This window comes from Pogona vitticeps, chromosome 14, assembly GCF_051106095.1.
Source record: "Pogona vitticeps strain Pit_001003342236 chromosome 14, PviZW2.1, whole genome shotgun sequence".
In the NCBI taxonomy this organism is placed as follows: domain Eukaryota; kingdom Metazoa; phylum Chordata; class Lepidosauria; order Squamata; family Agamidae; genus Pogona; species Pogona vitticeps.
Genome location: NC_135796.1, coordinates 16455107 through 16471723, shown reverse-complemented (window position 1 = coordinate 16471723; position 16617 = coordinate 16455107). Strand labels below are relative to the sequence as shown.

General features: G+C 45.9%; 1 protein-coding gene across 1 annotated transcript in view; it reads left to right on the top strand.

Annotated features, from left to right (window-relative positions):
* The window catches only part of LOC110076608 (transmembrane protein 132B), a 190261-nt gene that overhangs the window by 44670 nt on the left and 128974 nt on the right, over positions 1 to 16617 (top strand). The window contains exon 2 of the mRNA XM_078381732.1: positions 7257 to 8163. Within this exon, the coding sequence (XP_078237858.1) occupies positions 7257 to 8163 (907 nt within the window). The remainder of the gene's footprint in view (positions 1 to 7256; positions 8164 to 16617) is intronic.

Sequence of the window (16617 nt, the reverse complement as noted above, 5' to 3'; positions counted from 1 at the left end):
GGCAGTTGTTCCACATCCCCTTCCTGATCACACCATCACTACAGTAGGTGTTTTGCCAGTTGTTGTACAGATGTATTCCCTCATTAAAGACGAAAAGGCTTTTCTTAGGTAGCAGAACTAAGAGCTTCAAGCTTCAACGTGGTAATATTTTTAGACCTACCCTTTTCTCTTTGGACACCCACCTGAAGTGTGGCCCCCTGAGAACTTGAGAATTTGGCCCCACAACATGCTTGAAATAAGTACTTGCTGAAACAAGGAGGGTCTTCCGAGGGAGGTCTCCAAAGCGCTGAAGGAGCTACATTGATTCCCCTTCATTTCCTAGGCAGGATCGTTCCCTAGCCCTTCTAGAAGATATTGGAGATTGTACCTAGGACCTTTATTATGCAAAACATACAGTCTATCACTGAGCCAAAGCCTTTAAGTGGACACAGCTGTCCGTTCCATATTAGTGCCTGAACTCCGTCTTCCAGAGTCTACCATGGTTTCAACTTTATAAGTCCCAGACCCATGGAGGCTGCTGGGTCCAATGTGGGTTTTAGCCCCCTATTTGCAGATGCTATCCTGTGTGCTGGACTCTCCCAGAGAGAAACAATATATTGGGTTGCTCCTATAAAGTTTGGACTAAAAAATGGAGTGGATAATGTAGAGACCTTATAGTTCTCCTGTTCCTCCTGCAAACATATGTTGGACTGTGCCTTTGAGGGCTAGGTCTTCTCCCTTCCTCTCTGTGCAAACGGGCACATTCTTAGGCCTTAATTAGGTTAATAGGATGTGGTGCTTAATTCATAACGTCCCAGTTGTTCCGCTCCTTTCATCAATAAATTGTTGACCTTTCAGGCTGTTTTACTAATGCTGCTAAGTGTAATTGGCAGGGTAATTTCCTCCTTCCTGTTGTGTAAGACCAGAAGAAAAGCTTGATGAACTAGAATCCTCTGATTTTGGGGAGAAAAAAAAACTCTGCAAGCCTGGTAGTCGCCAAAGAATTGGCTCCCCGGACCAGCTGGGGAAAGTCAATACCTCTTCTTTCTGATTGTTCCTTTATATCTCAGTTCTATGCCTTTCGATCACACTCATATCTCTGCCAGCTTGGGGAGATACTTCTTTTCATAGTCCGTTGACATCCAAGTTGACAGCTTTGTCTTCTCTGGCAGAACGTAGACCCTCATTGCTGGAATGCAAGAAGCTGTGTTATATGGGCCTGGATCTGCCGGAATGTGTAGCCTGGTGTTGTCAGCACTGGCTGGAAGCCTTGACTGTTTTTCATCAAGATTCTTTTCTATTGTCTCCTTGGAGAACCTTCTTATTCCTTGGTGGTCTCCCATTCAATTTCTAAAACAGTATGGAGGTCAGGGTAATCATAATCACCATAATCACCCAATCTCTTGAAAAGGACAAAAAGCTGACCCAACAGCTACAAATACTCAACTATCCCACACACTACACCAGAACACGGACAGAGTTCTAATTCCTGTCCTCTGGAGATGCTGGCGAAACATTAGGAAGAGAAACCTCCAGAACATGGCCAAACAACCCAAAAAAGTACAACCACCAATGATTAGTCTCTGGGTTTTAGTCTCATTGTTAGATGGGCTACCCAAGCAATGGATCCCGAAATCCAGTTCAGCACCACAGACAGGCCCTTGTAAGTTCAGCCTGAAACTGTGATTCAAAAACAGGTTCAGCACCTTGGACAGATCTTTTAAAGTTCATCCTGAAAACCAGAGTAGATTAATTACTCTTGGGAAATTAGTGTTGCTATCTCTATACTGGTTTCCTCAAGCACTTTCTACATGCAGAGGAAGTTGTCTAACATTGGACAATGCTTGCTTCACCACATCAGAAGCGTACCTGTATGAGAATAGGTGTTTAGAAAAGTGGATGCCTTAGGATGTATAAGTTCAGATTCAAGCCCGAAGCAGTTTTATCACCCGCTACAAAGCTGGGGTCAACAGGCACTGTTGGACTCATGAGAACCAAGTCATGGCTCCATCCGAGCCCCTGTTCTATGCACTGGCTAGTGGCCGTAGCTTACCAGAGGATCAGAGGTGGGACGTATCTCCCAACCTTGGCTAGAAGAGATACTAGGGACTTTCTGCATGCCAAACTGGGATGGCACTACCGTGCTCCAGTTCTTGACTGCCAAAGTTCCTCTTTAGGCATCTGTATGCATAAGCATAAAGTCATGCTGCAGTGACTTAAGACTCCGTGCCAATTATCCTTGGAGACCATTTATGTTTTGAAAACGCAACATGCCCACATCTGCATAGGCAGACTAATATTAGCTATGTATCTGCCTTACCTTCTGGGTCTTAAACCTCGGCAAGCAGCAGAGGGAGAGCGAGTGAGCGAGTGAGCGAGTGAAAGACGTTAATCTTCCAGCCTTCTGGGTGTTGGATTACAATTCTGCCTCGTTTTTTTTCCGAGTGGGAAGCACGTTTCGACTAACAATGGTGGGACTGGCGAGGGACCATTAATCCAACCTTGCCTGTTCAGCAAGTTACTGAGAAAGGGAGGTGAGCAAACACATCTCTGGCCCAAGCTTAAATTTAGCTTCATTCAAACGGAGTTAATTATATTCTGCTCGTGGAGTTTCGAGTGATTCCTTCTTATCGGACTCTTATTATAGCAGAGGAAATTAATTTTTCATCCCACCATAAAAATGAAGGTGATAATCTGGGTTCAGGGGAGGGATTAATTGAGGAAGATTCAGAAGGGAATCTTTCTATGTAGAAGGATTTTGTGATATTTGAAGGGATCCTTGGTTTCGTGTCTCTCTGGTCCAAAATAAATGTGAAATCCAGGAATGGGGATGTGAGTTGTAGGACTTGCTGTTGGGTTGGACTTAAGTCACACTGGTGACTCAACTCAGTCTTGATTTGGATTCCCCCCCCCCCCATGATTTGGATTCGATGCATGAGTTAGAACTCATGACACCCTCCCTTTTTTTCTGGGGGGAAAACTTGTTTTTTGATAGGGATACGGACATGTAGTTTGGGATTTGGGACTTGGAGAAGACTCCCTGGAAAAGACCCTGATGTTGGGAAAGTGTGAAGGCAAGAGGAGAAGGGGGATGACAGAGGACGAGATGGATGGACAGTGTCACCGAAGCGACCAACATGGATCTGACCAAACTCTGGGAGACAGTGGAAGACAGGAAGGCCTGGCGTGCTCTGGTCCATGGGGTCACAAAGAGTTGGACACAACTTAACAACTAAACAACAACAACCAAAGATGTTGACTCAGACTTGATCCTTGGTCCTGAAGACTTGCCAACATTCCTGCTAGAAAACCCTGCTTTGTAATTTTTGGGATGAAGTTGTCCTGTCGCTGTCTTTTTGCAATATTCCCACAACATAATGTACATCCTGTCACAAGTTACATAGAAGTTATATACCACCCTGTCTGTCTGCCTTTGTGCCACTGATAAATGTGAAGGACTCACATTTATTCTAATGTGGAGAGATCAGATCTGGAAAATTGGTCTTCCCCAACTACTGCTCCCAGAATTCTCCAAAGAAAATGCGCACTGAAGCCCCCCCCCCCAATCTAACTCTCCACTAAGTCTGGTTTCCCAAACTCTGGGAGGGGCTGCTGAGAAATGTCATCCTCTAAAAGGCTCGAGGATTTTTGAGAAGTCTTCCCCTGAAGCCATGGAAGTCCTCAGGTTTCATCTGTATGCCACTGCTGTGCCATGCTGTGCGGGAAGAAAAGACGCTGGCAAATATATATATATATATATCTAAGGGCACAGATGTGGCTTTCATGCATTTTTCATTGCCACCGGAGCATTGACAGAGATAAGCAGGCAAGACTAAAAACAAAACTTCAACAGGCGGGAGAGGGAACTTGCCATGCCAAGGGTAACAGACACCATGTTTTCAAGCTGTGTGTGCTGTGGAGCGCGGCAGGTCCTTTGGGGGTATACTGCTCTTTTTTTTAAAGCTCTCTGACTGATCGGTTCTTGGGGTCAAGATGGAATTGCATGGCTCTGATTGTTATTTCAATCAGGAGTCTCCCCCTCTTCTTCCTCATCCTCTAGCCTCCTACTTCTTCTCTTTCTCCTTCTCTTCCTTCATATCCTCTTCCTCATCTACCTCTTTTTTTCTTCTTCTCCTCCCTAACTTCTCCTCCTCTACTTCTGCTTCTATTTCTTTTCCTTCTCCTCTTCACCTTCCCTTCTTTCTTCCTTCTCCCCCTCTACCTCCTCCTCTCTTTCTCCAATACCCCTACTCCTGCTTTTAGACTTTCTCCTCCTTCTCTACTCCTCCTCATCTCCTCCTCCTCTTTTAGTCTACTTCTTCTTCTCTTTCTTCCCTTCCTCTACTTCCTCTCCTTTCACCTTTTTTTTCATCCTCTTCCTCTTCTATTTCTCTTCCTCCCTCTTTTCCTCTCCTCCTCTCCTCCTCCTCTTCTACTTCGGCTTCTATTCCTTCTCCTCTTCACCTTTCCTTCCTTCCTTCTTCTCCTCTACTTCTTCTTTGCTCCCACTCCCCCTGCTCTACTTCTACTTCTGTTCCTAGCCTTCCTCCTTCTCCTCTTCTTCTATTTCTCCTCCTCTTTCTGATGACCAGCGTGGTTGTGCTAAATTCAACACGGACTTCTGCCTACTGGATTTCATGTGCATTCCATGCCACATATCCTCCCTCTGTGGTTCCACGGCGGTTCTTCACTTACTCTCAAATGGAACTCCCTGATGGTTCTTCGCCAGCCCTCAACACAACCAGCATTAGCATAACAGATGATTTAATAGACCCCATATCTGGCTTCCCACCCCTCACCCAGTACTTCATTTTTCACCATCTCCATACTGAGATTCATGGGGAGGTTCTGAATCTAGGAACCCAAAGGACGGGGGGGCTTGTCTGTGCAAGGATGATGGATGTGTTTCTCAGATGTTCCGATGGCCTCGTAAAATGCTGCTAAATTCAGATATCAGAATTTAGTTGCAGGCAAATGCCGGGACAAACCTCACCCTGTCTCTTGGGGTTTTATGGCTTCCCATATAAGCTCTCAGACAAAATTTGTGCATCATTCGTCTTGACTTATAGCCGGGCTGGGATTCTTCGCCTCGTAGCCGGCTCTCAAAAGATGCTCTGAATTGCGGTTGCTCAGATGAAATTGAAATGGGGGAAGAGGAGTGTATATATGTTTTATATATGAACTTGTAAATCAGGGCTTGAGGGATGCGAAATGCTGGGGTAATGGGAGGAAGTAAAGACAATATGCAATATAACATCAGCACATCTGTATTTTGCAATTTATGGCGGGGAATGCTGAGCCATCAAAGTGCTTGGCAAGGCAAAGAAAACCCTTTCCCAAGCTGAGCTATCCGAGAGATGTCGTGATGAATGCTCCACCTCGTGCCATAAGAAATTACTCAGAAGCTCAGGGCAAATAGAAGCAGATGTGCCTTCATGTAGCTCTGTTTCACCCCACCGACAAAACTCATACCCCTAAGAGGATGGATCAGCAGAGGCTGATGACTCTGATTTCATTGATGACAAATCCACTCTGGATTTGAAAGTGAACAGCACAGGAACCCTCCTCATTATCATACTCAGTTTCAGTACCTTGGACAGCTCCTGCCAAGATCCGATCGAAAGCTCTCCTTGAATCGGAGTTGTCAGGATCCCCTGTGGTCAACATAAGTTTAGAGCAGTGCTTCCCAAACTTAGGCCTCCAGATGTCCTTGGACTACAACTCCCAGAAATCCTGGCCAGCACAACTAGTGGGCAAAGCTTCTGGGGGTTGTAGTCCAAGAACATCTGGGCACCCAAGGTTGTGCATGGACTGTCTCTCTCAACAGATTACATGTAGGACAATGTAGCCCTCAGACTAGAAAAAAAGAACTCAGAGAAAACACACCTGTTGACAGATTTTGCTTCTTAAATGCTGAACTTTATAGAGGCTTACATGAGAGTTCACACCCTTTCGCTTAGCGCATATTTCTTCTGAGCAGAACTCTACAACTCCTCCAGGTGGCATGAATAGGAAGGGAAGCTGTCTGGGTTTATCTACTGGCTGGCCTCCCAAGTCTCAGGCCAAGCAGGGACTCTCCAGTTGTGTGCCACATTATCCTTTGCAAACAAACAAGCAAAGGAGTCCAGGGAGTCCAGTTATTTTGGAGTGGGTGGGTAGAGATCAGTTCACTCCCAAGTTTTGTCTGAACTTCACAAGAGCTACTCAAGGGGCAGAAGGTGTACTCTATAAATAACCACCTGGCAACAGAGCTGCTAAAATGACCCTCCGTTTTGAAATAAGGGCTCTGGAGATGGTCATGTTTGGGCTGCTTTCTTACAAAGGCAGTGGATGCATGGGGGTTGGACTTGATGGCCTTGTGGACCCCTTCCAACTCAATGATTCTATGATGAAAGTCCAAATAGCTTGGGAAGTCAGGAAGTCCATTCTCAGCCTCACAGCCTTAGATTCCTCATCGCTGCTCTAGTTGTTTCTGGACATTCTGTGTTGAAGCAAAAATTGAGTGAGAATCACTATCCCACCCCTACTTCCAATGGGAAACCCGTGGAGGTTCCTTCTGTCTACAGAGGAGACATCTGGATGGAACCTTTTGCATTCAATCACATTAAACTGATATTCTCATTGTTAGAACATACGGCAACGGTGTGTGCATGGTCTCATGTGTAGAACACACCCTATGTGCATTACAGGCTGTTAGGGATCTCAGCGATGTTCTGAGAAACAACAACAAAAAGCTTGTACAGTGGTGCCTCACGTTATGATTGCCCCGCATTACGATGAAGCCGCATTATGACAATCTTTTTGCGATCACAATTGTGATTGCAAAACAATGGTCTAAATGGGTTTTTTTCTCTTTGTGATGATCGGTTCCCTGCTTCGGGAACCGATTCTTCGCGAAACAACGATTTTAAAACAGCTGATCGGCAGTTTCAAAATGGCCACCGGGTAAACAAAATGGCTCCCCGCTGTTTTCTGGGACGGATTCCTCGCAAGACAGGCAGCGAGAACAGCTGCCCTATGGAGGATCTTCGCTGGATGGTGAGTTTTGACCCCATTGGAACGCATTGAAGGGGTTTCAATGCGTTTCAGTGGTGTTTTTTTGCTTTACAATGTTTTCGCTTAACAGCGATTTTCCTGGGATGGATTATCGTCATTAAGCAAGGCACCACTGTACACATACTTTGGAATGCCTGGCAGATAATGATTTTGAATGAGCCTCCATGGGAATGAAATGGAAAGCTTTCAGTTACCTTGCTCTCTTTTCTTTTGCTCTGCAGTGGTCAACGGCCGAGGAGGAGTTGTCGATAGCATGCAACGGTTTACAAGCTTGCCTGTGTACCTCCCTGCGAGTTACAGCATCTCCAACGCTGACATTGCCTTCTTCCTCAAAGAAACCAACCAGGACATCATGAGGAATGCCAGTTTGCAATCCCGAACGGAGCCTTTCCTTGTCTACCGGACCACCGGCTTGCCTGTTCTAAATGTTACCTACGGCCCATTTGCCGTGGAGCAAACAGTGCCCCCAAACCTCCTGTGGACCTCTGCTCTCTTCAGTTTCACTGACCGGTTCACATTTAATTGGAAGTTACAATCGCACATCATCGACAGCTCAGTCTACGCCAACCGGCCCAAAGTCCAAACTTTGTTCTACGTCGCCGGCCAAGGTTGGGATCACGACGATGCTGTGGAGAGCCTGCCCTGCGTGCGGATGGCGGCCTTCCAGGAGGAGAAAGTCACGGTCGGCAGTTGTCGGTTGAAAGGTCCTTTGGGGTTATGCGTGGCGGAGCTGGAATTTCCACCAGGTTGGTTCAACGTTGAGTTGGCCACTCCTTTACCGCCCTCACCGCCCGACGTTCAGCAGATGGTGGACTCGTTGGGAGGGATCACAGTGGAACTTTTCTATTGGGTGTATGTGTCCGATGGAGATTGCTCTTCAGATGACCCCAAATTGGAAAGCTTCGGCCACCCAAGTGGCCAGGAGGAGACACAGCTACCTTTGGTGTCGATGGAGCGAGTTGGAAGTGTTATCCTCTACCCAACCCAAAATAAGCTGAAGAAGTCTGTGTTAAACCTTGATGACAATCTTCTACTTTGTTTACCAATTAGCCCGGTCAAGGAAGGGGACCTGGTTATGGTTCATGTCTCCCTCGCTGGTGGGTCTCTAGTAGATCAGTTTACACTAAGGTGAGTTTGCTCAGTGCATGTTCTCAAGAATATGTGAACTGTCCTCAAGGTACTGACCTTCACCCTTATCAACCTGGGTTGCTCAATGGTTGGGAGTTCGATTCCCCACTATGCCTCCTTGACTCTAAGATGATGATGATGATGATGATGATGATCACAAAAGAGGCTATGGTCAAGACAGTAGACTCTGTTTCATTGGTCCCAGTTGAAAGTAGGGTTCTGGATCCCTGATCCATTTCTGCACCAAAGTCCAGATTGAACAAGGTGCGAAACCAACGGAAGCATTCTTTGGTTTAGGGTTCCAGCATCCTATGTTCCTTCCTAGCTTTCTCAGTTCTGGGGAGGGGGGATCTGTCCTATTTTGGGGTGGAGCTATGCAAATACTAGAATGGAACTGACAGTGATAAAGGGGGCGGGGTTATGCAAATAGACCAGAGCTGGCTCACAGGCTCTTGCTGAAAAGCAAAAGGCAATGTACACGAACGAAAACTTTCGATCACGGCAACTTTGATGGACTTTGGTTGGTGGGTGCGTGTGAATATGCAGGCAGAGTGTAAAACACTGGAAGCTGGTCCTGCCTTTGGCTGAGAGAAGGACTGGTGTTTGTGAGGCTCTCCTCCTATGAGCTTGGTTAACTTTGGGTATTTACCACTGTTTTGGGTGGGAGGAGGTGGAATGAGATAGCCTTGGTTCTCCCGCTTCGGGCTACAAAAAGTCTTGGGCAGCCCCTGTACGGTGACATTTCCACACCCTTCGACCACTCAATTAGAGGAGGAAGGCATGCAAAAATAAACCAAGCGACCTTTTGCAGTTGCCATGATCGGAAGGAGCATAATTGCATTAGCGCAGCTAAGTAAATTAACACCTGTAGCCAGATTTGAAACCACTGTTTCCATTCAGATTCCAATGAACGGAGTCAAACTTGGTTATTAGTTCTAATTCAGCTATTTCACGCTTGAGTCTTCCTTTGAAAGTCTCCGCTAGAGAATGACAGCTTTTGCAGCTTCAGAATGCTTTCGGAGATGGAGGCGTTCTCCTACCATGATGGCGGCATGTTGCTCTGTCTGGTGTCAGATCTCTCTCTCCCCCCTCCCGGTTTAATTTTCTCTGTAGAGCCCGATCTCTTTATCTTGAAAGGAAAGTGGAGGAAATGCAAACAGAATTCTCTTTTGAGACAATTGTGTTAAAGTCTAAGCATCATAAAAGTGCCCATTCGTGACAGCAGTTGACTGGGATAGTGTTGGAGTTTTTACAACCTCGCATGCTGCCCGTAGTTTGTTTGGATGGGAAGAGAAATTTCTGGGCTGGGACAATTGTCAGTCTATCCGGCAGTAACCAATCATTTCTTCCCGCCTCTGAATTCAAAGAGAGCCCTGCCTCTCTGCTAAGTTTCACCTTTCCCTCTCTTTAGTCTGTTGGAAGCAATTTTGTTAGTTTGCTGTTGATTTGCCCACAACATCTATCTATCTATCTATCTATCTATCTATCTATCTATCTATCTATCTATCTATCTATCTATCTATCTATCTATCTATCTATCTATCTATCTATCTATCTATCTATCTATCTATCTATCTATCTATCTGTCTATCTGTCTGTCTATCTGTCTGTCTGTCTGTCTGTCTGTCTGTCTGCCTGCCTGCCTGCCTGCCTGCCTGCCTGCCTGCCTGCCTGCCTGCCTGCCTGCCTCCTGCCTGCCTACCTACCTACCTACCTACCTACCTACCTACCTACCTACCTACCTACCTACCTACCTACCTACCTACCTATGGTCTATGAAACATTGTCATTAATTCGTCTACCAGTGTCTCCGAGTTCCTGAAACTTTAAGTGCCGGTGAATGAGAAAGGGGTGGACTATCTGGGAAACTTGAAGCTGTTCTCCTCTGTGCGTCTCTATATTTCTGTGGCCTAACAAAAGAGACTTTTAACCAGACATTCAAAGCTCTGTAACAGGTCGACACCAAGGTCTTGGCCTCGCTCCGTCAATTAAGAGCCACGGCCATGATTCCAGATGGAAGATGTTGTTTAAGGATCACTTTAAACGGCAAACATTCCTAGGCATGGAGGCAATCTTTCCAGCCAGTGCACTGTATAGGATCCCATGCCACCCCACGGGAACATCTCCGTTTAGAGCTGTACAACACGGAGAGAGACTAAAGCTCAGCTTTAGGAGGGGGGAGAGAAACGAAAAGGCCAATAGGTAATTGGAAAGCGTGGCATGCTGAGAAAAGCGTTAGACCGCTGGGGAAGGAAGGAGTTATGACTGGCAACTTCAAGAGAGACATGCTGCGTCTCGTTTTAGTGCAGTGTGCCTTGCCGTGCTTGGAGTGATGATATTTTATTTGTTTACCTGTGATTCGCCTCTCCATGGAAAGAAAGCAAGAAAGAAAAAAGCTCAGGGCAAGATATGATAAAGAGAATCAGAAAGGTCGATCATTTCTTTCTTTCTTTATGTCCTGCCTTGGTTGACGATGTATTAATTTTTTTTGAATTATGTCTCACTCTCAAAAGTAGGGCCAGAGCTGGTTTACAAGTCAGGTTTGGGAACACTGAAGTTTTTTCTCTCTCTCTCTTTTAAATGTTGCTGTTGCTGCTGATATTGGGGCCAGATATTGCACCGAGGTGTGCCACTTTTTCAGGGTTTCAGCCGGTCACCCACAGAGAATATATCTGGATGCTCCATTCCTTTCCTTTCACTTTTGTTGAGAAGGTGGAAAGAGGTGAAATACAGTGGTGCCCCGCTTGACGTTTACCCCGCATGCCGTTGAAATTGCTTTACGATGAGTTTTTTGCGATTGCTATTGCGATCGCAAAATGATGGTTCCAATGTTTTTTTTCCTGCTTGATGTCGATTAGGAGCCTGCTTCGTGAACCGTTTGTTCGCTAAACGATGATTTTTACGGCTCCGCAAAATGGCTTCCCTTCGTAAAATGGCTTCCCTCCCTTCGCAAAATGACTGCCTTCCAGACCCCTGCTTCGGAAGACAGTGGTTTTAAACAGCTGATCGGCAGTTCTCTATGGGCAATCTTTGCTGGACAAGGAGGTATTTCCCCATTGGAACGCATTGACCGGTTTTCAATGCATTCCAATTCGATTTTCCCCCCGCTTGATGACGATTTCACTTTACAGTGATTTTCCTGGAATGGATTATCGTCATCAAGCGGGGCACCACTGTACTATCCCAGAAGTCAGGGCACATACTAGTGGGCTCAAGTTTGAGGAAGCCAGGTTTAAGCGGAATATCCGGAAAAACGTCCTAACTGCTAGAGCAGTATGGCAATAATAAAAAAATCTTGAGAGGTGGTGAGTGCTCCAACATTGGATGCTTTCAAGAGGAAAACGGGACCACCCTCTGTCAAATCTGCTTTGATTTGGATTCCTGCTCTGAGCAGAGGGTTGGACTTGATAGCCTTAGAGGCCCCTTCCAGTTGAATTATTCTATGACTCTAAAAGGCTGAGAAGCAATAAGGAACAGAGAGATGCTGCGTGATTGCTGCCCGAAGCCCTTGAGCCCAGCTGGGCTGCAGCTATGAACAAATGTGCATTTCCCTACGAGGCAATTCAGTGTTACCAAGTTGGCCTGGGGAGAATGTATTCAACAGGAATGTTATACTTTTAGCGCAGAACCACACGGAGGGAAATGGAAACCACCGTGGCTTTAGCATCTAATTTATACAAGTTTTGTCACAGGCCCGGCTTCTATTGTTTCTGGCCCATTAGTAATGTCCATAAAGACCTAGGAGGTGTTTTATATATAGAATTGCTCTGTCTTCCTGCCAGATATATATGCAGGAATATGTTTGCTTTGGGAGAATGGGTTTTCCCTTTGCCCATGATAACGGATTGTTTTTAATCAGGGCAGTTTTAGGTGTGGTGTGTGATACATTCTATTCAGGATAACACAAAGTTATAGATCAAAGCAGAGCTTTGTGTGTGTGTGTGTGTGTGTGTGTGTGTGTATGTGTGTGTTTGTGGGGGGGGGCTCCTTACTATTTCTCTGTGGTACAAACACTCATCTTTTGAATGAGACCAAGTAGCTCCAATTTTGTTGTTGTTTTTAATTGTTTTGCCCTATTTCACAGCATTTTGAGATGTGCTTCCCTTTTGGACCCAGATGTTCTTGGACTACAACTCCCAGATGTCCTGGCCAGCATAACTAGTGGGGAAGGCTTCTGGGAGTTGTAGTCCAAGAACATCTGGGCACCCAAGGTTGTGAACCACCGGTTTAGAGCATTTGTGGCTCTAGATCATGGGCAGACGAAGTGTAACCCTCTGGATGTTGCTCCCCCATTGGTTGTGTTGGCTAAGGATGATGGGAACTGGCAGGCCACACTTTACACACCTGGTCCAGCTCATCCTACTTTTCAGCATGAAGAAGTTTGCTTCCTATTGGTGTAGTTAATCTAGCGTAGTGTTTAAAGACTAAGAGCAGAATATCTGGGCTCAAGTTAAAGGAAGCCAGATTTCAGTTGAATATCAGGAAAAAACTTCCTAACTGTTAGAGTAGTACAACAATGGAAGCAATGACCTCAGGAGTTGGTGAGTGCTCCAACACTGAAGGCATTCAAGAAAAACTTGGCCGATCACCTGGCAGATCTGCTTTGATTGTGCTCCTGCCTTGAACAGGGGGTTGGACGTGATGGCCTTGTAGGCCCCTTCCAAATTCACTTTTCAATGATTCTATGGGTTCAAATCCCCCACAGCTTAACCTTGCAGGAACTGGTACTGATGCAGTTTTAGGATCATATCAATCCGTCATGTCTTCTGTTCCCCCACAAGTTCAGAAGAAGAGGTGAAAGGGGTTTCTAGATATATCTTCTTCCTTTCGTTGGGGAACCTAGAACATCATGGGTTCTTGGATGTGTTTAGGACAAATCTTGATGCCCGACTGGACTCCGACATTCACCTCTGATGAGAATTTGGGATCTACTTGGTGGTGGCACCGTGGCTTTAAAATGGCCACCAGCTAAGCTTTGAGTTTGGCCTCCCCTCAACCTCCCTGCTGGCCAATATAGCAAATGCTGTTTGTTCTGGTGCACTTTGAATGTTTGATGGATTAAATCTTGCTTTGGGGGGTTCCTTTTACAATTCTGTTTTAGCTTAAAAAAAACAACCAGGACTTTTCAAACACAAGGTTTCCGTTTGAGTTTTTGTTGTTAGCGGCTCTGTTTCAAACGGTGGTTTTTATGCCTGGGTTTGATGCATTTTTATGTATTTTTAATGTAACCCATTCTTAGTACGAATGTAGGGGAGCGGGATAAAAATAAATGATGATGGCATTTTATTTGCTTCATGGCCCTGTTTATGCTTTCCGCAGCATGCGTGCGTGATGGGGCCAGCAGGAATAGTTCTGAACGTGTCTGAAGAAGTGAACTTGCTTACCTTAAAATATTACATTAAAAGCTTACGTTAAAATAGATCAGTTGGCCTTCAAGACGCCACGTTTTTCTGTTCTTAATTTTTTCAGTTTATTTTATTTGTTTGCCAGATATTCTGAAAATACGTCACTTTTTGTGAGAACCATCCATTGTTTGGAGGGTGGTCCTATCTGCTTCGGGGTTCAAAGAGAAAAAAACATAGGATACACGGCAAAAAGTAGCTTTAAAGTTGTCTATTCACAGGGATCTCCGTGATACTACGTGGAGCAGGCGCACGGGTGATCTGGCCCCCAACCTCCTTCGTTATGATGGGATAATATCAGGTTGATATTAATAACTGTGAGCCCCAACTAGAGATGGGCACGAACCGACTGTTGCAGTTCGTGCTGGTTCGTTTTTCAGCCGAACAGGTGTTTGGCTCTTCCCAGCCCCACCTCCTCCAGTGGGTGCCCACTCAGACACAGCGCCTGGAGGAGGTGGGGCAGGGAAGCCGGGGTGCTGCCTCTGAGTGGGTACCCACTGGAGGACTTGAGGCCGGAAAGAGCCAAACACCTGTTCGGCAGAAAAACGAACCAGCACGAACTTTTGAACAGCCGCTTCGTGCCCATCTGTAACTCCCAACTAAAAGAAACTATTTGAATACAGTCATGCCCCGCTGGACGATTACCCTGTTTAACGATGAATCTGCTTAACGTTGACGTTGATGGTTTAAATGGGGTTTTTCCTGCTTCGGGAACCAATTTTCACTTTACGACGATCAGCAAACAGCTGATCGTCGGGTTTCAAAATAGCCGCCGGCTGAAGAAAATGTCCCCCCGCTGTTTTTAGGACTGATTTTTCGCACTACAGGCACCGAAAATGGCCACCCCTATGGAGGATCTTCGCTGAACAAGCAGGTATTCAGCCCATTGGAAGGCACTGAACGGTTTTCAGTGTGTTTCAATGGGTTTTTAAAATTTTCGTTTGACAACGTTTTTGCTCTACAGCGATTTCGCTGGAACAAATTAACGTCGTCAAGCGAGGCACCACTGTATTTGAATCCGACTTAAGTCAACATGCACACAAGTCCTGTTGATTCAGTGGGTCTCCTTCAATCACGTCAAATAATGGTATTTAATGTATTATTTCCAAATTAGCATCTATGCATATAAATTAGTATAGAGAAATGTCGTTCGGATCTGTGTTCCCTCTCTGTCTCTTCCCCTGCCCCTTCTCTCTCTCTCTTTGTGAGATATGGGTGGCCACCTAACTGGCCCTTCTGTGCATTTCACTGTGAAATGGGGCCTGTTCTGAACCACACATTGAGGTTGTGTGAAGACACTGAGATGGGAGAGCAGGAACATTAATCTACATGTGTTCCCTTCAGTGCTTGCTGCATCTATAAACTGTATCGCTTGCAATGTTATGAAAAATCCTAGGGTTAAGACTAAACAAGTAAAGAAAAGTAATCCCCACCACCAACAACATAAAAATTCCCCATGTGCTTATTCAGCATCCAGAACTGAGAAGCCGTAGGTGACGGGTAGATGGAGTGAAACTCAATGGCCTCTTAGCTAAAGGAGGAGCGAAAGTCTTGACCAATGACCATCTGCTTGAAGTCTGATGTCTACCTATTCTGCCATCATCAGTACCGGTGAATCACTGGGGGCCGGGGTAAAGGATATTTATGGGTTGAAAGTGGAGTAACAACTCCAAAAAGCTTATTCAGCCCCTATGGAGGTCAGCTAAATATTCCGAATAGAACATTTTAATGCTGAGTAAGGTGGCGGTCTAAAATATTCAGTCATTTTCCTGCTAAAGGAATTTATTCACTCCTCCCTTGCCTTCTTTCTCCCCAATTTTTTTTTTGGGAGGGGGCCTTTGTGGCCCCTCCGCTATTTATAATAGGAATAATCTATGGCTTTGTAGCAGTTTCTCAATAAATGGCTTTTAAGATTGATTAATGGCCAAAGCAAAGTAGAGGGCCTTAATCAATCTCAGCAGACATTTATTGCTTTTCCATGCTACAGAGGGAGCTGGAGGGGGGGGGGAATTATATCTTAATTCAGCCGGACAGGTACGCACTGTCATAATGCTTCAGTTTTGGAGTGGGGGGAAAGGTATTCCATTTAGAACATCTAGCATAGTGATGAGGAACTTTGAAGTCGTGAGCCACGTTCGGCTCAAAAGCTTTCCATATCTAGCCCTCGAACATCTGCGGCCATTGTCCCTGATCAATGATTGGAGATAAGAGCTCAAAGGCAGGAAACTCTTACAAGCTGTGAGCCTGCTGCAAATACTCCACCCCATTGGGAAAATCACATCTAGAGATGGAATATTCATATTTGTCTCCCTGGGGAGACAAATACGAATACTGGCACCAGAGGTGCCCGGGCCATTTGGACCCTCCCTTCAAAACCAGCCGGTCCACTTACCTCTTGCTGCACGATGCACACAGCCATCATTGTCTATGCTGCACCTATCACAGACGTAGCCCGGCTGGCACTTCCCTGCCTCCCTGAGCTGCCGACCACTCAGTAGCTGAGCGCGGAGACACATCATCCCGCCTCCTTGCCGAAGTGGTCAGCTGTGCAGGGAGGCGGGGAAGCACTGGCCCAGCTGCTTCCGTGACTTGCAGAACGCGGATGACAACGACACCACGTGGTGAGCAATGAGTGGCCCAATCAGTTCTGGGGGGAGGGTCCAAATGCCCCACGCACCTATAGGAAGTCCCAGGAGCACCCATTCCTTCATAGCCCTCTATGGAGGTCCCTGGTATGTAGTTGTGGTCTCCCATCCATGTACTAACCAGAGTGGACCCTGCTTAGCTTCTGAAGTCAGACGAGGTTGCTATATTCAGATGCATATGATGGTGTTGCATTGACTCCCAGATAAGTGTGTCTAGGGATACCCAGTGCGCTGTAGTCGGACTAGGACTCTGGAGGCCTGAGTTCAAATCCCTGCTCAGCCATAGAAGTACACTGGGGGTGTGGAACCGGTAAAACCACTCCTTAAAGATCTCACTTAGCTTGAAAACTCTCTTAGGGTTACTATATGTCAGCTACAAGAAGAAGAAGAAGAAGAAGAAGAAGAAG